We start from the raw sequence: 27,415 nt of genomic DNA, 5'->3' as shown, positions 1-27,415 counted from the left end.
ATTTATTTCATATTTACATGTCGATTTCAGCTCTGATATTTATTTCAGACATATTCTAGTATGTGAAGAGTCTGCCTGTGCTATTAACTCATTTTGGATTAAATAAATAAATGAATGAAAATAACAGATCTACAAGCCCAAAAGTGTTTGTGTGCCATTGTGGTATGGCGAAGTAGGATAAACGTATCTGTCGGGTAGAAACCACATCCAAAACTGTTGCTTTCTGCTACTTTGTTTTTTAAAGATATCTTGGGGGGGGCTTTTTTTTTTTACACACAGGAAGACACAGCAAAATGTTTGAAATGTTCAACATTTGGTCTCATTTAAGAACTGTCAGGAGACAGCTTGGTCGTTTGACATTGTGTTGAAGTTCTCTCTCAACGTGTGTCTGTACTCTGTAGGTGTGTGTGCGTGCATGCGTGCGTGCGTGAGCAACTGAGCATGCATGCAGATAGGTGCAGAATGCAGATAGCTAGATGTTTTGACAGGTCCACACAAACTTGGCTGTGTGTGCACTTAAGTGTATGCACTTGAGAGCAGGGCTGCAGGCGAGAGATCGTATGTGAGATTGTGTGTGCATGTGCGTGTGTGAGACTGAGAGAGAGAAGGTGTGTATGGGATGACGATGAGTAAACACATGGTGAGTGACCCTATAGGTTGTGTTGCTGTTGTGAATATATGCAAGTGTGTATCCATGCAAATATATGTAGATTGAGTGCAATTGAGCATGCAGTTGCGCATGCAAAAGGGCGTGCATGCTTGCGTGCGCGTGTGCACGCATGTGCGTGTCCATTCATCTTCAGGTTCAGATCTAAGTGCGTCGCACATTTAACTGATGACCCAGCCTGAAGAAAAGTCTCATCAGGGAGGTGATTTATAGGATGAGTAATGACTGGTCCAGCATCGGTGGCAGATCCAGGGGACCTGTAATCCGTTATGTGCTCACCGAGGTGTTCGGTAGCTCCATCCTATGTGCTTACCGAGGTGTTTCGGTAGCTCCATCCTATGTGCTCACCGAGGTGTTCGGTAGCTCCATCCTATGTGCTTACCGAGGTGTTTCGGTAGCTCCATCCTATGTGCTTACCGAGGTGTTTCGGTAGCTCCATCCTATGTGCTTACCGAGGTGTTCGGTAGCTCCATCCTATGTGCTTACAGAGGTGTTCGGTAGCTCCATCCTATGTGCTTACCGAGGTGTTCGGTAGCTCCATCCTATGTGCTTACCGAGGTGTTCGGTAGCTCCATCCTATGTGCTTACCGTGGTGTTCGGTAGCTCCATCCTATGTGCTTACCGAGGTGTTTCGGTAGCTCCATCCTATGTGCTTACCGAGGTGTTCGGTAGCTCCATCCTATGTGCTCACCGAGGTGTTCGGTAGCTCCATCCTATGTGCTTACCGAGGTGTTTCGTAGCTCCATCCAATGCTACCTATAAGAACCCCTACTTTCTGCATTAGTCACGCTATAGCATGGGCTTTGAGTTGGTCACTTGCAGCACTTGGCCATAGTGGTAGTAAGCCTGTGTCAGTCAGGACAACTCATTAATGGATAGAATATATTTGTAATATTGAATATGAAATGAGAAATATATTTATTTATTGTGATTTGGCGAGGAATTCGATCTGCTTTTACGTACTCCGATAAAGAGCATCGAGTCCCGACCATATAGGAACTCGTCTGAATCAACCCCGTACATAAACAGCAGATCCAAAACAACAAGTGGTAGCTGGGGTGGTGGAGGATGATCAGAGGGTTTGAGCAAGAGCAGTAGCATGACGGCAGCAAATGCAAGCAGGAATGAGCAGTGGAAAGGAACTGGTTGGAATAACGTGTTCCTTCCACGCGCTATACGTCCAACCAGGGAAACTCCCCCCCTGTCAGGTGTAAAGGAGCAACTTGGACACTCAGGCATGAAGGAAGCATGAGTTCAAGTCCGTTGCTCTCCCCCTTGTCCCCCATATAATTATGGGGACTAGGTTGGTGGAGGGTGTGTAGAGCCCAGGATCACATTAGATGATTGACACAGGGGTGAAAAATGGGTTACAAAATCGTGGGATAAAAAAAATATATATAAAAAAAAAAAAGGAATGAGCAGTGCAAACTTCCAGATTAAATGGAGCGGTCTGAGCATGAAATGGATTGGTTTTTACTGACAGAGTACTGGCTCTGCACATGTCTGTGACAGGAGCGACGATCACCGCGGCTCAGTGACTTCATGTTGTATTCTCCCAACCACGGCGGTGAGTAGGTTAGACATGGTGGGCGGTGACCCCCCCCCCCCTGAAGGAAGAGAGAGGGGGGGGGGGTACCTCAGGTGCCTCAACCCGTCTTGAGGGGATGCAGGCAGTGCCACATTATACTGTATAATCCATTCTGACCTGAGATCAGATTCATACGAGGTTTCCACGGGACACACACTGGTCTGATGAACCCATTCTGACCTGAGATCAGATTCTAAAAATGTCAGTCGTTCTTCGAATTTTTCAAAAATAGCAGACCTACAAGCTCGTATCGCGCCACTCGGTGGCGCGATATGAGCTTGTAGATCTGCTATTTTTCAATAGCTAAAGCATAACATGATGCTAACACCAAAATGGGTGCCCGGTCAGAATGGGATAATTGCTGGCGCCGCATTTCTAGTGAGGTAGAATGAGTGGAATTAACCTACTGTATGCTTTTTAGGCAGCTCCCTCCCGGCAGGATCCGCCGAGAGAAACCAGCCACATGCAGCTGCTGGACATGAGACTAATTGATTAGAGCGACGGAGAGAGAGAGAGGAGTGTGTGTGTGTGTGTGTGTGTGTGTGTGTGATTACGTGCGTGTGCGTCAATTTAACAAAGCAGATGATCAGAAATCAGCAGGGAGTGAGCGACGTTTGCGCCACTGTATGCCGAATTGAAGTGGACTCGGCCCCAGACTTATAGTTTTTTCTTTTTTTCCTGGAAATAAAAATGTCTGGGTTTCCGAGGCTATACTAGTGAGGTGTCTCTGTGTGATTGTCCCAAGGGTGGCACTGACTAAAGGAAAGGCCATGTTCCTTCATGCTCCAGGAGGCGTGGAGGAACACGGCACATTCCATGGAAATCCACCTATTATTTTTAAGCTTTTTGAATACATCATTATAGAGCCACAGCATCCGTATACCATATGTCTCTTGTTCAATATTTGGAAACTTAACCTTTGAACTAAACATTGAGCTAAATGCTATTTTAATTCAAATAGAGTCTTAAACCCAATTCATACATTACTTGACATAATTATTCTATTCAGAATTCAGAAGTAAAAGAGTGGATTGAAATGTCTTCTTGTGCGTATAGTTTAGTGTGTAGTCTTGAGTTGAGCGAGCGTGAACTTCTAGTTCCCACCATATCGTTTGTTCCCTTCAAAAATAAAGGGAAGAAGAGGAGGAGGGGGGGGGGGGGGGGGTCACGGGGGGAGAGGAGGTCAAGAAAAAGAAACAAAGTCTACATATTTTTGGTATAATACCTGAGATAAGATTATGTAAGGAGAAGAATATGTAGATCGTTCACCCGGCCGGGAATGGAGAAATGTTTTATACTTCGTCATATGTTGCTCAGTGGAAACGGATGATCTACAAGCTCACATTGCTTCATGATGTGCAGCGTTATGAGCTTGCAGATTCGCTATTTTCAAATATCTTTGAATATTTTCTTTTTAAAATCTTCGCCTATATTATGACATTCACAAAATAGGGATGCAGGTTTGAAAGTGTTTAAACAGAATATATATCTTTATACAGTATGTATAGTATTCTCTTTTATTATGTTTTATTGCACAAGCAGAGAGCGCAAATACTGCTACTAACTAATGTCTATTTACAACTGCTGTTCTAAATCCTTTAGACCTGTTAACGTCACCATCAACAGCCAATAAGGGACCACCATTCTTACCCTGACATATACATTCATATACCCAGCCAATCACCAAACGTACCTTAGTTACGTTATCAAGAATGGTGGTCCCTTATTGGCCGCTGGACATCACCGACATACATACATACCCAGCCGATTGCAGTACTTGCGTAAGTGACTATTAAACCCGCTCTAAAAACGAACTAAAACTAACTGAATTTCAAAAATAAAATTTAAATTAAAAGTCAAAACTAACTAAAACTGAAAAATCCAAAACTTGTATAACCTTGACGGCACCCACTTTGAGAAGCCCTGCCGTGCAGTATTATTATTATACTATTATTATTGAAGTGGTCAAAGATGCCGTTTATATTAGAGACTTCTTCCAACTTGTGTAATTCCCCAGACAGTATAAATGAGGCGCTCCACGGATAATTAGTGCCTTAATGCTGTGGTCATTAGGAGAGTATGGAGATGAATTAATGTCACAGCAGTGGGAAAGAAATAAAATAAACCTATTATAATGAGATCTCTTTTCCAGTACGCCATTTTTCTTTACCCCCGTCGAAGAGTTTCAATGAACACTTTTACTGTGTGATAACGATATATTTTCCTCGTTAAAACTCCGTCCCCTTTCTCATTCAAATCAGATCAATTCTTGTTGAAACGATATCCGTTTCTCGCTATAGATAGCAACACTCCTATATAGGCTGTACGGTATTCTAAGTTTCATATAAGTGTATCATTATAATGAGATATCTCTCTTTGTTAACCCATTCTGACCGGGCACCCATTTTGGTGTTGGCATCATGTTATGCTTTAGCTATTGAAAAATAGCAGATCTACAAGCTCATATCGCGCCACCGAGTGGCGCGATACGAGCTTGTAGGTCTGCTATTTTTGAAAAATTCGAAGAACGACTGACATTTTTAGAATCTGATCTCAGGTCAGAATGGGTTAATCAGACCAGTGTGTGTCCCGTGGAAACCTCGTATGAATCTGATCTCAGGTCAGAATGGGTTAAAGCGCTAATGAGAAAGCACACAGACGGACTTGGTGAATGTGTTCCCTGCGGGGAGGAGGAGGTCAAAAGGATGGGACTGCATAATATGCAGTCCTCTCCATGGGAAAGTGGACAGTTATAGTTGTTGTGTGGTTGAAATAAGATATCCTATAGGGGGAACCGCACCGCTTTACATTACATACAATATGAATTATTAATATTAACCCATTTTGACCTGAGATCGGATTCTAAAAAAGTCTTCTACATCCTGACAGTTTTCAGTCGTTCTTCGATTTTTTCAAAAATAGCAGAGCTACAAGCTCGTATAGCGCACCACTCGGTGGCTTGTAGATCTGCTATTTTTCAATAGCTAAAGCATGACATAATGCCAACACCAAAAGGGGTTCCCGCCCAAAATGGGTTAAAAACAAAATAAACGAAAACAAATGATAAAGACCGCATAGGACGACAACAACGTATAAAAGTTACCTCAGTGCTAGACGTCTGTTTCCACTCCCTCATCGGCCCTCCACTTGATCTGCCCGGCTGCACACATAGCCTGACATGTCTATAGAAAGTGTTTGGTTTTTTTGAGCGACAGAGTGCTTCTGATATCGTGTCCAAAGAGCGCTACACACGCATGCATTGACCTAGACACACAGACACCTCTGCCATGAGGGCAGAGGTGTCTCATGCTAGTGGGCTTATCGCTCCAAGCCGAAGTGAGATTGATGAGCGAGAGTTATTTGCTCCCCTCCAAAAAGTTGGAACTGTTTTGTGATTGAGGTGCCTATTGTATATATGAGCGCAATTCCGAGGTGGATGCCGAGCACACAAAATGCTGGATGCCAATAGCGCTGACTTGATGCTTTGCCATAGAAAAGCAGAAAAGCACTGGCATCGTAAAACAAGGCTTTTCGTTGGCTCATTCCCCTCTGCCGCTTCATAAAAGCCTGTCGTGGTGCGGGTACCTGCTTATGTTTTACCCACTATAGTTTTGGGGGACAATCTTTGTTAGTTTAAATGCGTTTGTTTTTAGTTGAACTATCTTGCCTCCAGTTGTATGCATTTGGGTCCTGCATGCACTCACCTGACAACTGACAAGTAGGCTCTCCATTGTTCATACAGTAGCATAATCATTACATTCCTGAATGTATACCGAAACATCAAGTTATGAAAGTTTATCTTTCCAACACAACCTCTCCCTGTTTAAATTACGTCCTCTCTTTATAATGACTGACATTATGAGAGTGTCTCGTTTGTACAACAGCGTGTGGCTTCATGGGATGTGTCATTGATTGATAGAACGTGTAGGAGCCGTAATGTGTTTGCATTCTAATGTGTTCTATATTGATTGACGTCAGGTACTGTATGTCACTTTGATGGGCACTGCACAGGTAGTGGGCGTGTCACCGGGGCTGGGGCGCTGCCACTCTACATATTCATGGCGTTTACACCGGTCACTCGGGTGAGGGAAGTTGGACAGAGAGAGGAGGGTGAATGTGGGAAAAGACATTTTCTGTTGACCGCATCTAACGCACCTTTTATCACCTTAACATCCACGTTTAGCTAAAGCTACAAGCCTGGGTTGTATATCGTTGATGTGTGGTGACTGATTAAATGGTCAAACTGACAGCTGGAATGGACCTGAATTCATTGCGTGCGCCGGCCGCGCGTCATACAAGCGTCTCGTTACTCTCATGTTTAGCTCCTCACGGCGGCCTTTAAATGCGTCGCAATGCCAAAGCATTGTGAGCTTGTAGATCGACTATTTTCAAAAAGATTTGTATACGTGACAGTACTTTCTTACTTTTGGTACTTTAAGTACATTTTGATGCCAATACTTTTGTAGTAAAATGCATACAGTTATAGATAGATACTTTTTCTTAAGTAAGAAATGTGTATACTTTTCCCGGGCCACCACTAGTTAAGCGGTTTCTGCCCCGAAAGCAACGATATATCTACCGTATATACCCGTCTCGTTATAAAGATACAATCTTTTTTTTTAAATGAAGAGAACGGTCCTGCTATAACAAGATCCCGGGTGGATGTCATTCTTCCACTGTGGCATTAATGTCACAGTGGAATGGAGCAGGTCGGCCGCGGTGCACGGACCCAAACGCAGACCTCCGAGGGCGAGCCGGGTGCAATCCAATATGTCTCCTGAACCACTTAAAGGTGCTCTACAGTATATCTACAGCATAGACTGATGTAGCGAAGCCTTCTAGAGTGTTTGTTCAGTCAAACCGTGCTCTGTCTTATCCCCGTCTCTCCATGCAGCTCTTCTGTAAACAGGAAATTCATAAATGATAAGTGGAGCGGACTGCTTTTTATGCCCTTTCTATATACCAAAAGCGCTTTGCAAATACGGTGCGGTATGTACTTCACATTCACTTCATACATTCATTCATACATACGGCGATGGCGGAGGAATCCAATGCAAGGCGGCAACCTGCTCATCGTGAACAGTTAGGGGGTTCAGCGGTTCTTGCTCAACCTGCTCATGGGGAACAGTTAGGGGGTTCAGCGGTTCTTGCTCAACCTGCTCATGGGGAACAGTTAGGGGGTTCAGCGGTTCTTGCTCAACCTGCCCATCGGGAACAGTTAGGGGGTTCAGCGGTTCTTGCTCAACCTGCCCATCGGGAACAGTTAGGGGGTTCAGCGTCTTGCTCAACCTGCTCATCGTGAACAGTTAGGGGGTTCAGCGTCTTGCTCAACCTGCCCATCGGGAACAGTTAGGGGGTTCAGCGTCTTGCTCAACCTGCTCATCGGGAACAGTTAGGGGGTTCAGCGGTTCTTGCTCAACCTGCTCATGGGGAACAGTTAGGGGGTTCAGCGGTTCTTGCTCAACCTGCTCATCGTGAACAGTTAGGGGGTTCAGCTTCTTGCTCAACCTGCTCATCGTGAACAGTTAGGGGGTTCAGTGTCTTGCTCAAGGACACCGATCTACACACTCACATCACTTAGTGAGTACGTAGATTGTAGAAAAGCCTGTAGATGGAAAAAAGCAATCAAAGTAATTGGTTGGTTAATTGGTTAAAACAACATACGGTACTCATACGGAATGGTACGGCAGGCAAAGGTACAAAGAAACAGAAAATGGAACAGGCAGGAATCCCAAAACCCAAGAACAAATGAAGAATTAGTTAGTTTTGGCACTTGGTACAGTGATATAGGATTACCTGATGTGCGTGTGTGTGAGTGTGAGAGAGTCATGATTAAGTCATTGAGTTTGTTGCCTTTTTTTTAGAACAAACGAATAATTATTGCAGCTCCGAGTTAGTTTTGGCCTTGGTACAGTGATATGGGATTACCTTGTGTGTGTGTGTGTGTGTGTGTGTGTGTGTGCAGTGAGTGAGTGAGTGAGTGTGTGCGCTTCAGTCATGATTAATGAAGTCATTGAGTTTGTTGCCTTTTTTAGGTCTGGAACATCTTCACATCTCTTCTGATTACTGTCATCCCCTAATCACCACCCCCCCCCCCCCCCCCCCCTCTCTCTCTCTCTCTCTCTCTCTCTGCCTTTGGTCTGACTCTCATCCCCTTCCTTTCATCTTGGTTAATTCTCATCTATGCGCTTAAAGGCACACTTCACCCCTTTTTGATTCTTGCATATTTAATTTGTGGCGGTTTGCCTTCACACTGTCATTCGCGGCAATTGGAAACGCAGCAGGGGGGGCCTTTATCAATGTTTATCAATTCATAAACTAGCCTACACAGTGAAATCTATGGTGTTAAAATTATACTCATAACGTGCATGTGTCGTGTGTGTGCATATGTTGTGCATGTGTTGTGCCATCTCCAACTGTGTTCAGCGCCTCACCCGCCACATTGTTTGCTTCATTTCCTTTATTTCCTGCGGATTGCATTCACACCTGCAGCACCGAATCGTAATCAAGTGTGATTGGAAGCGACACATTGTGAGCTGCTATTGTCAAATGGCGAAAATATATATGGGACTGAAGTTGTCAATTGTAATGGAGTAAAAGTATAATATTATTTGCCTCTGAGATGAAGAAGAAGTATTGAATTTAGGCTGTAGAGGAAAAAAAGCAAGAAGACGTTGCTGTGTGTGCACTTCGGAGCACATGCAGGTCTCCGCCAGGCCGGGTTGTACTTATCCCATTCTGACCTGAGATCAGATCTACAAGCTCATAGCGCGCCACTCGGTGGCGCGCTATGAGCTTGTAGATCTGCTATTTTTCAATAGCTAAAGCATAACATGATGCTATAACACCAAAACGGGTTCCCGTTCAGAATGGGTTATACTATGCAGTGCCCCAAACATTTGTTTGGAAACTTTGGAACTTTTGGTCATATACTGTAAGCCACTTGAGATGGGATCTAAACAATCTAGCATCTTGATCACATAAACATGCAGGGCAGCACATATACGCAGCCCACCCAGCAGCCTTCCGTCCTTCCTTCCGTCCTTCCTTCCTTCCTTCCTTCCGGTCAGATGTGCATGGGCAATTTGGGCATCTTTTCAAGTGTGCTCTGATCCCTAAGGTTGTTGTGTTCTCCGCATCGTGAGACTGAGACCGCGTTGTGTTTGTAATATACGCCACGTCACTGTCTGTCTTGTCCTTTCTCTCTGACTCAGACAATGGATGACTTCACGGCCACTCATTTACCACCTGTGTGCATGCGCACGCACGCACGCACGCACGCACCAAGGTGACCGTTTCAGATTGATAGCAGAGCCTGCTGAGCCATGCTGAGCCCAGACGTCGTCCTCTCTGTGTGACATTTAGTGGCATTAAATCAATCAAGACCAGAGACCCTTTTCTACAAAATAATGCCTTCCAGTTCCAAATCAGTAGTTCTCAAACATTTGTGTGCCAAGGACCGCCAAATATATATATAATATATATATATATATATATATATATATTTGGCAGAAGGCTGCTGGGTGGGCTGCGTACGTGCTGCCCTGCATGTTTATGTGATCAAGATGTTAGATTGTTTAGATCCCATCTCAAGTGGCATACAGTATATATTTGGCCACGGTTCCAGGGTGCGCTCGCTTTTCCGACACACCCAAGATCCGAAGCGGGGGGACATGCGATGCGAAAAAGCCATGGTCCGACATGCGCTGCTCCCGTGCTTGCGGTTAGGGTTAGGTTAGGATTGAGGTTTCGGATCAATAGTATGTCGGAACTAAAGCCTGCACCCACGGTTCCCACCTTATTATTTTTATCCCATGATTTTGTAACTTTTTTTTCACCCATGCAGTGTACATTTTAGAATCTAATCCTGGACTATAGCCTCTTTCCTTCACTGCATGAGGAGTCCAAGCCGCTTCTTTTCACCTGACAGGAAGAAAGATTCAAGATCTTTCAACACGGGGCCGCGCTGTGAGCTTATTGTACTTGTACTGTACATCTGCTATACTTTTGAATTGCCAATGTAAAAATAAATAATAATAATAATCTAAAATGACACCAGGATGCTTTCCTGGGTTTTAATAATAATAATAATAATAAAGCTTTATTTATATAGCACCTTTCTTTGCTTAACAACAAAGGGAACACAATAAAGAACACAATAATAATAGCAAAACATTGGATAACAGAAAGTGAAAAATACATACAAATACAAAATACAGTATGTAACATTCACAACGAATCCTTTATCGCAGCTTTATAAAAATGGGTCTTCAGGAGTGATTTAAAACGAGGAACCGAGTCGGCAATCCTGATTTCCAGGGGCAGGGCATTCCACGCACGGACTGCAAAGGCCCGGTCGCAGTTGAATGGGTTAGACCGCCCAATCAAACTGATGGATGAGAGACAGAGACAGACGGAGACAGACTGAGAGGGAAGTGAGAGGGCTTTAGAAAATGGAGAGAGAGCACAACGAGGCTGAAGGACGGAATTCATGATTATTGTGTGTGTGTGTGTGTGTGTGTGTGTGTGTGTGTGGGGGGGGGGGGGGGTCATGTTAATTAAAGAAAATCAAGAACGTGAAAGAGCGAAGGGAGATGAGAAGCATTACGGAGAGAGTGTGTGTATGGGCCTTCATTCCACACAGAGAGAGAGAGAGAGAGAGAGAGAGAGAAAGAGAGATGACAGAGAGGCAGGAGGTTGAGAGGGAGAGAATGTCATGCCATGTTGAATTGAATTGAATTGAATTGAGAGAGAGAGAGAGAGAGAGAGAGAGATGGATGAGAGAGGGAGAGTTTAGGAGCCAGTCAGACAGCCAGTGTGGCGAGCATGCCGACGATGAGGAGATGAGGAAAAGCGATTGAGTGTCGGAGCGACAGAAGAAAGAGAGAGAGAGAGAGAGAGAAAACGAGGCAGGGAGAGAGACCTTCATGGTTGATTTTAGGCGGCAAAGGGAACTTCTTGTTTACATTACATCATGCCGAAGTGCCCTTGGAGGTCGCGCACACACACACACACACACACACACACACACACACACACACACACACCCCCTCTTATCTCTCCATCTGGGAGACCCTCGCCCACCACGGCCTCCCTTTCACTCTCACTTACATAATCACTCCGTCAGGCTGGTGGGCTTCAGGCTGCAGATAGAGATGTCTGTCTGTGCTGCTTTCTCCTCAGTGGTGGTAAAAAAGAAAGTACTCACTTTTTTCCCCCCCTTTACTTAAACGATAGTATCATTGCCTGCAGCGTGCCGCGAACCCTCTGACCGACTCTCTGGACGGAAACACATGGGTGTCGCAACGCACGCACACACACACGCAACGCAACGCAACGCACGCACACACGTAACGCAACGCAACGCACGCACGTAACGCACGCAACGCAACGCACACACGTAACGCACGCACACACACACGCACGCACACACGCAACGCAACGCACGCAACACACGCACGCGCACACGGTTTTATTTTTTGACTCCTATAGCCCGCCTTCTATGTCTCTATCTCTATCCCTGATTGGAGGATAAAAAGTGAGGACGCAGTCGCACATTGTTGTGATCGGCCGGAATGTGATCAATGATGTATGATGATAAGAGCGCTCCTCACTTCCCATAAGTGTGATTTATTTTTTATTTTTTACATTAACCATGTTTTTAATATGTTTATATTTGACAGAAGTTGAGTTATGTTTGTCACCTGTCTCTCCTCCTCTGCAGTGCTGGCACTCCTCTCTAGATTGGAGGGTGCCAAGTACTGTAGAGGAGGGGGGGGGTTCATTTGTTCATGTCTGTATTATTATGCTTGGTCTTATTTATGTTAGGTTCTCTTCTTCTCACCTTTATTTATACTCGGAATACAGTTGAGGGCAAGCCCTCGTTTTCAACGTATAGCCGAGATTACAATACATAACGTACAGTCACAAGATAATACATCAAACAACATTATAAATCAGGGTAAATTACAAAGGCACTTTATACAGAACAACCATTAGTACAATAAATCAATTGAAGCATGGGAGCAATCACGGTGAAAAATATTCTGGAGCATTCCTTAGTTTGAACTGACCGAAGGATGGCAGGGAGCTCAGTTTTAAGGAGTTTTGGAGTTCTCTAAAATAAATGAACTGGGCCTGTGCAATATGGTTGAGTGAATTTGTATAATTTAATATTCCTTTAAAATATAGTATTGTGGAAGAATTACTCGTATAGGCCTTATAGTTAGCCGTGTGGTTGAGTTAATTATTTACCACTTACTGATACTGATATGGGGATGGTTTGCCCCACCTGTATAAAAGCAGGATTGCTGCAGGTGAAGGGAGTTCAGTTTGACTTGAGGCTAGTAGAGACATCAGGCGAGAGCTGCGAACCAGGGTCTCATTAGAACCAGGGTCTCATTAGAACCTGGGCCTCATTGGAGCCAGGGCCTCATTGAAGGTGAAAAAGCCTTTAACAGTCTTCAAGTGTTCATTTTGTTTTTTGGAACGTTTATACTTTTGGCCAGCATTATTTATGTTGGTACTTTGTCGCCGGCTTGCACTATGAAGGCACTTTTTGAAGGAACATAAAATGCCTAAAATGTACTTGTGGACCATGTCTACTTCCTGGAGCCTCTGACCATCGGCTGGCATTATCACAAACATGAATCTAATATGTAGTGGGGGGGGGTCCCTGCTTCAGCTTTCTCTCATTTAACATGAATCTACTGTAATAGTGTGTGTGTGTGGGGGGGGCGGGGGTCCCTGCTTCAGCTCTCTCATCTAACATTAATCTACTGTATTAGTGGGGGGGTGCGCATGCTTTTCCGACACACCGAAGATCCGAAGCGGGGGGACATGCGATGCGAAAAAGCGATGGTCCGACATGCGCTGCTCCCGTGCTTGCGGTTAGGGTTAGGTTAGGATTGAGGTTTCGGATCAATAGTATGTCGGAACTAAAGCCTGCACCCATTAGTGGGGGGGTCCCTCCCTGCTTCAGCTTTCTCAGAGAGATGAATCACACAGTGTGCGCTCATGAGTCACGTGGCCTATAGTCGCTTCTTTTGGGCTTGTTTTCGTAGAACCGACCACTTGTTTCTCTTGCTAAATCTGGCAAAACACTGGTCATGTGTTTTCATTTGTACCCTCTCAGATTTGGAGTAAATTTAACACTCATTCGCACGCACGCACACAGGGAGGGGTGGGAAGTAACTATATTTACTCAAGTAATGTACTTTTAATTTTATTTTTTACCTTACTCGAAGCTCTGAAAATAAGCAAGCGATAAAGCGCGGATGTGACGCCTCCTTGGCTTCCCCCCACTTCTGTTTCTGTCTTTTCAGTCGCGCACATTTTGTCCTAATCTAAGCATAATATTATTCACTGTATCAAATATGACTGCTTTCAGGAGGTGTAATTCATACTACTAGTTTTAGGTGATAAGGTGACTCACCACTCACCCAAACATCTCTCTGTTTTGACTAATTACCGTCTTGGTGGTCACCCTATGACCTAAAACTTCATGAATAGTCCTTTAGACTCTATATAGCATTCGGAGCAATGTTATAATAGTTTAGGATTTTTCATTATAGTTTAGTTTTGACTTTTATTCTGTTAATTTTAGTGCGTTTTTCAGTTTCAGTTAGTTATGTAGTTAGTTATTTAGTAATACAATACAGTTTCAGTTAGTTATCATTTTTGTTTTCTTTTTCCAGTTTTTATTTAGTTAAGCTAACACTTTCAGGGCTTTAAATTGTTTAATCCAGGGTTCCACCGCACTTAACACGCTAATCCCGCTATTTGTTTAATGCGTTTAATTCGCCAGGTTTAAAATAATTAAAAAGAAACAATGAAACAATGAAAACAATGGATTTGTCCCGGTCTCCCGGACCTCCCCACAGTCCTCAAATGACCTGATAATCTACAACAAACCGGCTGAAAATGGTCTCCTCTCCTCTGACCCTCGGTAGGTTATTAATACCTTCTCGTCTTGTCTCACCTGGGTGACAGGAACACCGGTAGAGTCTCACCTGGGTGACAGGAACACCGGTAGAGTCAGCCAGAACATCGGCAGAATGGGCCAAAACAAACCTATAGAGCATATACTATATGCACCGTATGTACAGTATATGGTAGATCTGAAATGTGTTTTTTGTGTGATGTGCAACGGGGTTTTATTTGCGCACGAGACAGAGACGCCCAGACGGGCCCATATCACCTCAGAGCAGTGTGGTTTTTACTTAAGTAAAAGTATTCTGCAATTTAGAACTCCTTCGTTACAAGTTACACGGAATTGAAAATGCACTTGAGTAAAAGCACAAAAGTATCAGCATCAGAATGTACTTAAAGTAATTGTGCAGAATGTGCCATTTCACACGTTCAAAATGTGTACAAAATCTATTGAAAATAGCAGATCTATAGAAGCTCACAATGCGTCGCGTTGCGGGCTTGTAGATCGTCTATTTTAAAATGGCTTACTTTAACCACTTTTAAAAAGTGGTTAAAGTATGTTTTCTAATCAAATCTCCAAAGTAACTATAGTAACTAAAGTTTTCAAATAATTATTCAAATAATTGTGGAGTAAAAGTCTGAGAAGTAGTGGAGTAGAAGTAAAAGTATTGGAAATTGGAAATGCTCAAGTAAAGTACAAATACCTCAAAATTTTACAGTACTTAAGTAAAAGTACTTAGTTACTTTCCACCACTGCCTCAGAGCAATTGACCTTTCTTTTTCTCCTCATCTGGACACATAAGGACGTCAAACTAATGACGTGTCTTCTGTCTAATGAAGTGTTCTGCTGACACTTGGGGAAGACTGGGGGAAATGGACAAATGATAGATAATACAAACGGTAGACAAAACCATATAGGCCTGTACAAGATGAGCGCCTGTGAGGGTTCCCTTGTTGGACTTCTGCTACTGCGAATGCACCGCGTTCTCCCTCTCTGTATCTTCAATGTGCTACTATTACTACTACTACTACTAATAATAATAACAATAATAATTTCTCTGATTTATATAGCCTTCTTTTAAGTACCCAAAAATGTGGACTCGAGACCGGACTTGAGACGAGTCAAGGACTCGAGTACTACAACCAGTTGTGGTGCGAATCATTGGTGTGCACTGACCGGACTATAAAAGAGTAAAATTAATAAAAACTGTGGAACAGTAAAACAGGGGGGTGTACAGTTAGCTGGGGATCAGTGGGGGGGGGGGTCCAGTTAGCTGGGGAGAGCATGCAATATTGAAGAGGTGGGTTTTGAGTTGACTAGCGGTTTAAAGTGGTGAATACATGAATGCATTACTAATAATAATAATGATAATGATTGTGAAACATGCCATTCACTGTGGAATTGCTATACTTTTACAGAAAAATCTGAGTACGTTCTTCCACCTTCCACCACTGTACACTGTATACATGGACTCGCACACATACGTCACATACATAATAAATATGCAGTACACACACACATATACACAAACTCTTGCACAGCACACATAGCCTATACACAAACACATATAGTACAAACACATATGCACGCGAGTGCACGGAGACGAACACACTCGTACACGCTGAGGGATTAATGGAAGGAAATGGGTGAGTTCCGGCTGAACCCTGAGATAACCAACAAAGATTTCCTTCGCTGGAGGGAAGTACCGTAGCGTGGTGGGAGTATAAGGGGAAGTGTGTGTGTGTGTGTGTGTGTGTGTGTGTGCGTGTGCGTGTGCGTGTGTGTGTGTGTGTGTGTGTGTGTGTGTGTGTGTGTGTGTGTGTGTGTGTGTGTGTGTGTGTGTGTGTGTGTGTGTGTGTGTGTGTGTGTGTGTGTGTGCGTGTGCGTGTGTGTGCGCCCTAGACAAACAACGAGAACCCACAGTGTTTATGTGTTTGCTAAAGTCGAACCACAGGGTCTTTTTTATTTGTTATTAAACACTTGAACCCCAGCATGCCTCATGATATCATTCTGGGGGGAACATTCGCCAAAAATAGCCGATCTGCTTAAAGCTTAAAAAACACGACGTGTTGTTGGGACGCGCTTTGAGCCTGCCAGATTGGCTATTTTTGGTTGCGAAGAGATTTGGCATACTAGACTGAAAAGAGCATTCAGAGCACGTAATGTACCCTCTAAAACCAGACGGATTAAGTGATTAGGTGATTTTATGACATGGCTGTCCCGCCATCATTGTCTGTGTTCCACAGATATTATTAGAGGGTGTTTATTGGTGGAGAGACTAGAGTGGTGGACACACCACAAACTAGCACACACACAGCGGGGAGATTCCACATCAGTGTTTTGGGCTCAGGTAATCCTGGGCTAAGTCGGTTCCTACTGTACTCACCGTTTGGGCATGCTTTCAACTCTCAATGGTTGTATAACTTGGCAAATGTAAGTAGGGCTGGCACGGGTACGACATGTACGATGTACGACGATTAACTGTCATACAAATAATGGATTTTAAGTGCGTCTTTGACATTGAACATTGGAACATGTAGGCCTTTTATGTAAACAAACTAAAATTGCACATGACTTGTATGGCAGATAAAGCCTCGCTATATAACTTTCTTAATGAATATAAAGGCATTTGTATCTGTAATGGTGGAGTATGTTAATACAATATAAGTTATATAACTTATACCAACTGGGCTGCAAAGTGTTGTTTTTCGTAGCTCTTGAATAGTTTTCATTTAGTTTTAGTCACATTGTAGTCACCTGTGTTAGTCTAGTTTTAGTCGACTAAATGTCATAATATTTTTGTCGACTAAATCTAAAGTTGATTTAGTCGACTAAATTGTATTTTGGCGGGCCTTGATGCCGTCGTAATGACCGTTTTTAAACTTGCTGAAAATAGCCGATCTACAAGCTCACAATGCGTCACGCTGCTACGCGTTGTGTGCTTGTAGATCGGCTATTTCCAGCATGCAACCAAGTGTAAAATGACTTATACTGGATCTCTTGTCCACTAGTCCCTTCCTAACCTTTTATTGTAGTTTTTATTTGTTTGACGAAATTGTCAATGTAGTCATCATTAGTTTTAATGTAGTTTCCATTTAGTTTTAGTCGACGAAATCAACACTACTGGGATGGTTGTAATTTGTCTCCCTGCTCTTCTATTGAGACATTTTGATCGTGTCAAAGGTCATGTCTCACCTGGACACAGGATCTGACATGATGGTCAAGATTCAATTAATCCCTAGAGCAAGCAGGTCAGCTCTCTTACCTCAATGGTAAAAAATACTAGCCAATCTACCATCACACAACGCAGCACAGCGCCACTTTTTGGAAAACGTTTGAAAATGTAGGAACACTTTTCAACATTGCAACAATTATGACAATTATGGAGAACTATGGAAAAGTAACTGCGACTACCGGTATATCTCAAATAATTGGAATTGCCGGTTATGTAATAAGTGCGACATGAGGCCTAGATGTATAAGCACATTGTTCTTCCTCCGTGCCAAAATAAATCTTTACCGGTCTGTTGAACTTAAAAGGGAAACGTTGCTGCATCTTTGACCTATAAATCCCATGTTCATGTGTGAGAAGATAATGTATAGAGTGTGGGAAGAAGTCTGCTGGCTGGCTGCTTCCCCAAATCACTCACTTCCACATTCCCTAATACTCCTCTGTGTATATATATATATATAGCGAGATCTGTTAGGGGATTATATAATGAACTCATCCACGGAATAAGAAAACACATTTCGGACACTATACGGTAGCTCTAAATACGAAGTGCGCCTAGCTGAAGAAGTAAAGCACAACTCCTCTTAACCCATTCTGACCTGAGATCAGATTCTAAAAAATGTCTTCTACATCCTGACAGTTTTCATTCTGACCTGAGATCAGATTCTAAAAAAAAAATCTTCTATGCCAGTCGCTCTTTGATTTTTCAAAAACAGCAGACCTACAAGCTCTTAGTGCGCCACTCGGTGGCGCGCTAAGAGCTTGTAGATCTGCTGTTTTTCAATAGCTAAAGCATAACGTAATGCTAACACCAAATGGGGTGCCCGCCCAGAATGGGTTAAACGGGAATGGGGATTGACGCTGTGATTGGTTTTTATTAATGCAACGCCCCCAAATCCCACCCACGACTAATTCAGAGCCTGGATACCACTGATTAGTGATTAGCGACGCTCGCGCGGGTTTGCTTGAATAATATGCGTCGCCTGACTTAACCCATTCTGAACGGGAACCCATTTTGGTGTTATAGCATCATGTTATGCTTTAGCTATTGAAAAATAGCAGATCTACAAGCTCATAGCGCGCCACTCGGTGGCGCGCTATGAGCTTGTAGGTCTGCTATTTTTGAAAAATCGAAGAACGACTGACATTTTTTTAATCTGATCTCAGGTCAGAATGGGTTAATCAGACCAAGTGTGTGTCCAGTGGAAACCTCGTATGAATCTGATCTCAGGTCAGAATGGGTTAACACACCCATCGTCACATCAAATGGGGGTTCTTGTCTTGAAATGAAAAAGATTGACTTCATAATGTTCATAGCAAAAGGCAAGTTGGCGAGGCCATATACTTCCAATCCACACTGCTGTACTGAAGCTTTTTTGTGCGAGTGCTTCAGCACGCTATACAGGACGTGCGCGTCTTCATGTGTGCGCGTGTGTTCAGGTGTGTGCACGTGTCAGCGCTTGACTTGAGATTTGTTGAAGGTCAACTCCCTTGACCACGGACCACAAAGCCTCTCATTGTGTGTGTGTGTGTGTGTGTGTGTGTGTGTGTGTGTGTGTGTGTGTGTGCGCGCGCGTGTTTTGGTTGGAAATATATCCCATACGCGTGTGTGTCTCTTTGTGTTTTTGTTTTCCCTGTGTGTGTGTGTGTGTGTGTAATTTATGTACATGTCATGTCACACGAGTCAAACATGTGAGAGATTGAATAGAAGCCAGGTCTGTACAGTATGCCTTGAGAATAACAATGTGTTCTGGCCACAGTGCAGGAGAGGTGTTCTCGCTGGCCATCAGCTTACGTTTGGCTCCACTGGGCCACAATATGTGTGGACTGGAGCACTGGACTGGACTCCTAAACCAGCCCGGTTCAGTCAGTGCTCAGGCACTCTCATCAGGATTAACCTTTTATCCCATTCTGGGCGGGAACCCCTTTAGTTTTTATTTAGTTTTTTATGGAGGGACAGACGGTAGGCTGACAGGAAATGGGGAGAGAGATGGGGGGGGGATGACATGCAGTAAAGGCCGTCGAACCCGCGGCACACTGCCAGACCGGATTACCAGCCAAGGTGCCTGGACCACTGAGCCACGGCCCAGGCCCCTTTTGGTGCTTTAACTAAGCATTATGATATACTTCAGCTATTGAAAAATAGCAGATCTACAAGCTCATAGCGCGCTACGAGCTTGTAGGTCTGCTATTTTTGAAAAAATCGTGAAAATGTGGCACAAATCTTTGAATATTATATTCTATCAGAAGACTTTTTTTTTTTTTTTTTTTGACGTCTGGTCTAAATGGGTTATTGCAATGCATGCATTCAGTTCTGCCGGTGTGAGATCTGCTCCTGCATGTTATACTACAGATTATCTGTGCAAGCATGACACAGAATCTGAGATCACACAGCCCCCAGAGGCAGACCTGACCAGAGGCAGACCAGATACAGCAGTGGTTTTCTTTTTTTTATATAATATTTGTTTTATTTGGAAAAAGCAGTACAGTATAGACAGCATTTTTATACACAAGTGCAATTCCCAAGATTTATTTTTCCACCCCTCTTCCCTCCCTCCCCCCTCATCCCCCCTCCAAGTGGCTCCATCTCCAATGTCTCTGTATAGTCCTCTTTCTTCAGATGAGCTACAGTACATATGACATCAAGTCCATTCTCAAACAGGGGCAACAGGGCAATATCACTTCAGATTGTATACATTTCAGAAGGAGAAAAAGAAGAAAGAGTGACAGCGGTGGTTTTTCAACCTTTTTCACATCAAGGTTTATTATGTATTCGGCATTTATTGAGCCACGCCCCCAGGCACCACCATTTGATGAGATTATTTTTAGCCTCTCAGAACCAAGACTTTTGTTGCCGTTGATGTGGTATACCATTGTAGGAGAGATAACCGGCAAACGATCAAAATAACATTTATTCTACGCTCTCTGATTATGTAGAGTTCTTGTAAATTGACTAATGCAGATGTTTAACAATACTTTAAGTCTTGAGAGAGTGATAGCAATAAGGTACACCCGCACACTGTGTATATTTGCTCGGTACATTGTTTGAGTATTGTCTTATTTAATGAAGCAATGTTTGGGTCCTTCTGGACCTTCCTCAGGCATCTTCCTCAAGGACCCAAACGTTGCTTCATTAAATAAGACAATAAGACAAAACTCATGTGCCGAGCAAATACACAGTGTGCGTGCGGGTGTACCTTATTGCTTTCATTGATGTCCACTGGCCTATACGCTCCTGTGCATACGCCTGAGTTCTAGGTGTGCGAAGGTTTTCTCCTACAACTCTTGAGAGAGTAAAATGAAACCCAAATGGACCCTTACTGGTCCATTTTGGTTTCATTTACTAATGATTGGTTACCAACTCTCTATCATTTAGCTGGGGATCACCTGGAATCCCTTCAAGGACCACTGGTTGAGAACGACTGCCATATAGAGCACCGAAGTCTGACGTCATTTACACATTCGACCTTACCTTGGTAGCGGTTTTTTTTCCACCATTCTGAATGCCCATATAATTATAGACTTTTTTTTCTATTGCGTCAAATAAGAACTGTGTTCCAAAATATAATATAAATAAACAAATGATCCCGTCGGTTTCATTCATATATGCATATGAAGAATCAACTGACAGCATGAAATCACCCATGTTACTGCCACCGCATTAGTTAAAATGTTCGCATGCAGAAACATCAAATAATGAGTTACTGACTATTATCGTCACTACGATGCAGACACCGCTCTGTCCAGACAGCGCCGGGACAGTTTGATTCTTTTTTTGGACCACAATGCTTATATGAGGTGATTTTAAAGATGACCCCGCGTGTTATTCTACCATAGAAGGAAAACATTCCGGGGCACAGGGCCAGGCCATAAACGAGTGACGTCAAGGGCTTCTGTTCTCTATTGTCTTGATTTGTTGATGTTTCTCATTGAGTCCTTGACACCATGTGAGCACTTCTTCCACCACCTTTGAATAGCGTCCTCAATACTATAAGTATCTAAGTATGGGGTGAAATACTTCAACAAATAATATATAAATCGAACAACATAAAAGTAATGAATTGTATGTGACTGAATGCGGTAAATTATTTGCCGTTTCATTTGACTTGCCACTTTCCTTTGACTGCTGCATAAACATCGATTTTGTATTACCTTATTGTACCATCATTTTATAGCCTGTCTACATTCATTGCATAGATTCTTTGACTAATTGATTTAGAAAATATTCAATTATATATTCTATTCAAAATACATTCCGGATCTTTCATTTCAACGTCTTGTTTTATTTCAAAGTGAAGAGACTCATAGACAAATGAGTGAAAAATGCTTTTCAATTGCTTTTTTTGTCCTTCGAACCAACAGTTAGGACAATATCAGTCATCACCAGAACCATCCTGGGATGTGTTTCAAACGTGTCCACCAATGTCTAGAAGGAGATTGAAGTTGAAAGGGCTTATATACTGTACAGTAGGAGGGGGGCGTGTCTGATCTGGTTTATCACATATTTAAATATTTAATAAAGCAACTCGAAAACAGTTTTGGGGCATCTGTGAAGATAAAAACTCATTTTAAAAGCCAGAGTAGAGTAGACATAAGCTTTTGCCCGGAAGTGTTTTGAAGTGAAATTGTCCTTTTAACTGTTGCATCACACATATAAGGCGGCTTCACATCCTCGACATGTTTGATAAAGCTGTTATCGAGAGATGAAATATGAAAGACATACGTCATAAGTCTCTTGATGTGTGTGCGTGTGCGTTGTGCGTGTGCGTATGCGCATGTGTGTGTGTGTGCATAAAATCTGTCCCCAAGGCCGTCATATACTGTAATACTGTACGTGTCCGACCTTTCCGTTCCCAAACTTCCCAAACATTAGGTTCCCTGGCTGTGGTATGCAGAGCCAAGCGGCAAGAAACCTTTTGAAGTTATGAGTGAACTCATTTAAACTCCATGGCTCTGTTGTTCAGAGGAAGCCTTAATGCTCATTAACCCATTTTGGAATGAGGTCGATAAAAAGAAAGGCTTCTAAAAAAAAAAAAAAAATGTTTCTATGTCAGTGGTGCTCAAACCTTTTTCATGTCAAGGACCCCCAGAATTATCTCTATTGAGCCACACGGACCCCCATCTCAAAATATGTAGTTCCAGGGACCCCCCTCCAGAAGCAAATATTTTAGTTAAAAATGTTCGCTCTGAAATATATATATATTCAGTGATTTGTGCCACATTTTAACGATTTTTCAAAAAAATAGCAGACCTACAAGCTCGTAGCGCGCCACTCGGTGGTGCGCTATGAGTTTGTAGATCTGCTATTTTTCAACAGCTAAATTATAACAATGTTTAAAACACCAAAAGGGGTTTCCCGCCGAAAATGGGTTAAAACAATAGTGGTATACAGTATGTACAGTATGGTACCATGGTGCTCACAGACAAGACAACTTGCCTGCATAATTGGTATACAGTAGTCCTGCAGTTGCACATTAATCCATTCTGACCTGAGATCAGATTCATACGAGGTTTCCACTCGACACACACTGGTCTGATTAACCCATTCTGACCTGAGATCAGATTAAAAAAGATGTCAGTCGTTCTTCGATTTTTCAAAAATAGCAGACCTACAAGCTCGTAGCGCGCCACTCGGTGGCGCGCTATGAGCTTGTAGATCTGCTAATTTTCAATAGCTAAAGCACGACATGATACTAACACCAAAATGGGTTCCCGGCCAGAATGGGTTAACCCATTGAGACCCGAGACCGATAATGAAAATGTCTTCCAACAGTTTTCTGCTAAACCCTTTTCATGTTTCAACGACCCTCAACAATATGTATTTGTCCCTGGAACAAAATATTTTGCCCCAGAAGCAAAGAGAATCTGAGTTAAATGTTTGCTTATATTCAAAGACTTTTCACGATAAAAAGGAAAAACATAAAATCGCAGATCTACAAGCTCATAGCGCGGCACGAAGTGAAGCGCTGTTGAGCTTGTTTATTTGCTTTCCATGCCTTCCATTGTGGTAAAATGATTTAGCTATAACATCTAAAAGAACACAGATTCTTTATAACATCTAAAAGAACACAGATTCTTTCCCGGTTTTAATGCGTTAAAGACACGCTGCCTCACAGTGATAAGGCAGCCGTTTGTTAATTATAACAGCTTGTAATTAATGACACTTAATTAATAATAACATAGAATAAGCTTAATTTGCATACGGCGCATCTCATACAGATTGCTGCTCTGCGGTAATGAGAACATAGAACTGTCTTTCTATGCAAATCTATTGTAATGAGGCTGATCTTGATTCTTTCACATAAAAGACACCATTACGATATACTTATCCAGAACCAGGCCTTGGACCGTCTGGCCGCTTGACACACCGAGCTGACCAATGAATGTGCATGGTTGCAAAAAAAAAAATAATCTAAAAGAATATTTTCGCGACCCAATTGAAACCTATAGCTCCCGCGACCCACCCGTTGGCCGGCTCACGACCCACTGTTTGGGAACCGGTTCTCTATTCTAGTGAGAGAGCTCAGGTGTTCCATAAGCAGATCAAAGCCAGCAGCAGCTGTGTCTGGCTGGCATCACAGGCGGAAAGGAGGAGAACAGGCCATCCTGCTGCTCTCTGCCAGCTTGTTTGTAGTTGCTCAATCTTAATTCCACAGCTACTTTAGTTTAAAACTTAGTATTGTTATTTCTTCCATAACTGGGGTGTTTTTTTTAACGTGGTACATTAAGGCCTATAATAATACTCCACACCTAGTTCAGAGCACATGCAGCAGCGTGCTTCTGATTGGCTTATCGCTGTGTGTGTGTGTGTGTGTGTGTGTCTCAAAGCATCAAAGTTGAGCTTATCCAGAGTTGAGCTTGACCAGACAGTGGCCTTGTGTTTAGAGTGTCTGCCCCTGAAACTGGGTCATACCAAAGACTGTAAAAATGGGACCCAATGCCTCCCTTCTTGGCACTCGGCATCAAAGGGTTGGATTAGGGGTGTCAAATCTACTAATCAAATGATTCCCGAGCGCGGCACGGCTGCAGCTCACCGCTCCTTGGCTGCGGCTCACCGCTCCAAGAGATATGGGTCAAATGCGGAGAACAAATGTCACTGCGGTAACGTGTGTGACAAATCGTATGACTTTGACCTTTGACTATCAACCTGTAGAAGTTGCAGTCACTCCTATTCATAGACGATGCATTGAACCTCAGCGCTTTCTCAGAGCACTGCTGGTGTTAATTCAGCTTAATAAAACCCGGATTAATTTCTACTTTTCTACTTTTTACTACTAGGACTTATCAGAGGAAATTATGTTTTTTTGCCAATGTTATGCACATTTATAATAATTATTAAAATAATAATATATACATTAATAATTTACATTTGGGCGATATCTTTCACAATAATGAATAAAACATGTTCTAGACATTCTAATGTATTTATATGCAAATATCATGACCAATGGCATTGCAATGAACATCAATGATGACTTTAGGTGAAAAAATCCTCAATCAGCCAGCCTGGGAGAAGCTCCGCTTCAGCCCATTTGCCACCAGCTGCCACCTCCATTTACTTGACTTTGTTTAGTTGGGGAGCTTTTATAGATTGTCATTTTTGTTTTGGACGGCTTAACTCTTTTCCTTTTCAGGTAGGGTGGAGTTTTATTCGTTGTGTTTGGCCTTGGCCTCCCCGGACCCGATGATATACACTTTACATATACTTACAGTATATTGACATTTCTAATTTCTATGTATGTTAGTTAGTTAGTTTCATTTATTGTCCACGTGTGGACATTTGTCTTCGGTCTCAACAGTAAAAAACAAACCGTTACAACACTTACACAATTATTTTCTCATGGCAAAAAAATGCAGGACAACAGTGGCAAATACATTGGAAAAACAACAAATCTAGCGAGACATGGTATCATTTAGTGCCTTATGGCATTTGGTATGAAGGAATTCTAAAAAAGGTTACGGTTAGCTTTTGGTACTTTGTACCGTCTACCAGAGGGAAGTAGTTCGAACTCCCTGCAGTTTCTGTAAACCTCAACTTGTCACTAATAATAAATGTACACCTTTTTTGGTTACCTGTGGTTACATGTGTTACTCCGTCCTTAGCCTCTAGACTTCATATAAGGTCGTAACAGGTGGTCTAATGTCACTGTCACGCAGAGAGAAGGACGTCTGGGCTTAGCATATATAGTTATAAATCTGAAATGGACACCTTGGTCTGTGTGTGTGCGTGCGTGCATGCTTTGTGTGTGTGTGTGTGTGTGTGTGTGCGCGCGGCTGCGCGCGTGCCTATGTTTGTGCGTGTCTACGTGTGTGTGTTAAACGTAATTACTAATTACTCAGGTCTCTACCTTTCCCGCGGCGACGCTATAGCTGCCATGACAGCTTCACTAAGCATCACAAGAACTCGTCTAAATGACTTCTCTGCTGCTCAGCGCTCACTCACACTCCTCCCCCTCCTCCCCCCTCAGGTTCCCATGGTACCCAGGCACCCCTTCCCCACGGTGGACGTCCCGGCCCACGCCCACTACACCATCGGCTTCGTCATCCTGGCGGTGGGCATCACCGGCATGGTGGGCAACTTCCTGGTCCTCTACGCCTTCTGCAGGTATTGATTGATTGATTGATTTATTGAAAATGACACTGACGAAGGGCCTGCGCGCCGAAACGCGTTCGTCTGTCTGGTATGACTGCTGCTGCGGAGCACTATCATTATTAAACCAAGACTCTTACTCGACTGGAAGTGCGGATTTAATTAATTTTCCATATGTTCTTTTGGAATCTTCACCCACAGCACACGCCTGAAACTACATAAAACTGTCTGAGTAGAGCGGGCCTTTTTCCCTTGGAGTTGATTGATTTATTAACAGTTTGCAGAATTACAGTACATTTCAAGTGCAACTCAATACAACAACTGTTGACTGTGAGTTGGACGACACCATAAAGCATTACACTTGTTTACAGGCTTGTGTATAGGCTATACTGTACCACATGACGCTTGTGTTCCTATAGGCTATAGTACTGTACCACATGACGCTTGTGTTCCTATAGGCTATACTGTACCACATGAAGCTTGTGTTCCTATAGGCTATACTGTACCACATGAAGCTTGTGTTCCTATAGGCTATACTGTACCACATGAAGCTTGTGTTCCTATAGGCTATACTGTACCACATGACGCTTGTGTTCCTATAGGCTATACTGTACCACATGAAGCTTGTGTTCCTATAGGCTATAGTACTGTACCACATGACGCTTGTGTTCCTATAGGCTATACTGTACCACATGAAGCTTGTGTTCCTATAGGCTATACTGTACCACATGAAGCTTGTGTTCCTATAGGCTATACTGTACCACATGAAGCTTGTGTTCCTATAGGCTATAGTACTGTACCACATGAAGCTTGTGTTCCTATAGGCTATACTGTACCACATGAAGCTTGTGTTCCTATAGGCTATAGTACTGTACCACATGAAGCTTGTGTTCCTATAGGGCGGCTATACTGTACCACATGAAGCTTGTGTTCCTATAGGCTATACTGTACCACATGAAGATTGTGTTCCTATAGGCTATAGTACTGTACCACATGAAGCTTGCGTTCCTATAGGCTATAGTACTGTACCACATGAAGCTTGCGTTCCTATAGGCTATAGTACTGTACCACATGAAGCTTGCGTTCCTATAGGCTATAGTACTGTACCACATGAAGCTTGTGTTCCTATAGGCTATTCCAGAGTAATCTATAGTAAGAGAGTGGCGACACGCTTTGATCTAGCCGCAAAGCGGCTATATAATAGTTCCATATACATTTGGAACTATCCCATTGAGATAGAATGAGCACTTTCGCGTTCCATTGTTACAATGGGAGTCAACGCTAGCCACTTAGCCAAAAACAAAACCTAAGGTTTTTTTACCCCCCCCCCCCCCCCCCAGGGGTTAACTGGGGACAGGGTTATATGGTCAGAACACTCTATAGTAATAATAATAAACTTTATTTGTA

At 43.0% G+C, this 27,415-nt stretch overlaps 1 protein-coding gene across 1 annotated transcript in view; it reads left to right on the top strand.

The window, feature by feature from the left end:
* Positions 1-27,415, top strand: part of opn4b (opsin 4b) — a 95,070-nt gene that overhangs the window by 5,572 nt on the left and 62,083 nt on the right. The window contains 1 exon segment of the mRNA XM_080789214.1: positions 25,887-26,023. Coding sequence (XP_080645340.1) covers positions 25,887-26,023 — 137 coding nt within the window.

Source organism: Protomyctophum bolini (genome assembly GCF_963924005.1).
Source record: "Protomyctophum bolini genome assembly, chromosome: 18".
NCBI classification, from domain to species: Eukaryota; Metazoa; Chordata; class Actinopteri; order Myctophiformes; family Myctophidae; genus Protomyctophum; species Protomyctophum bolini.
This window is presented reverse-complemented; position numbering and strand designations above follow the sequence as displayed.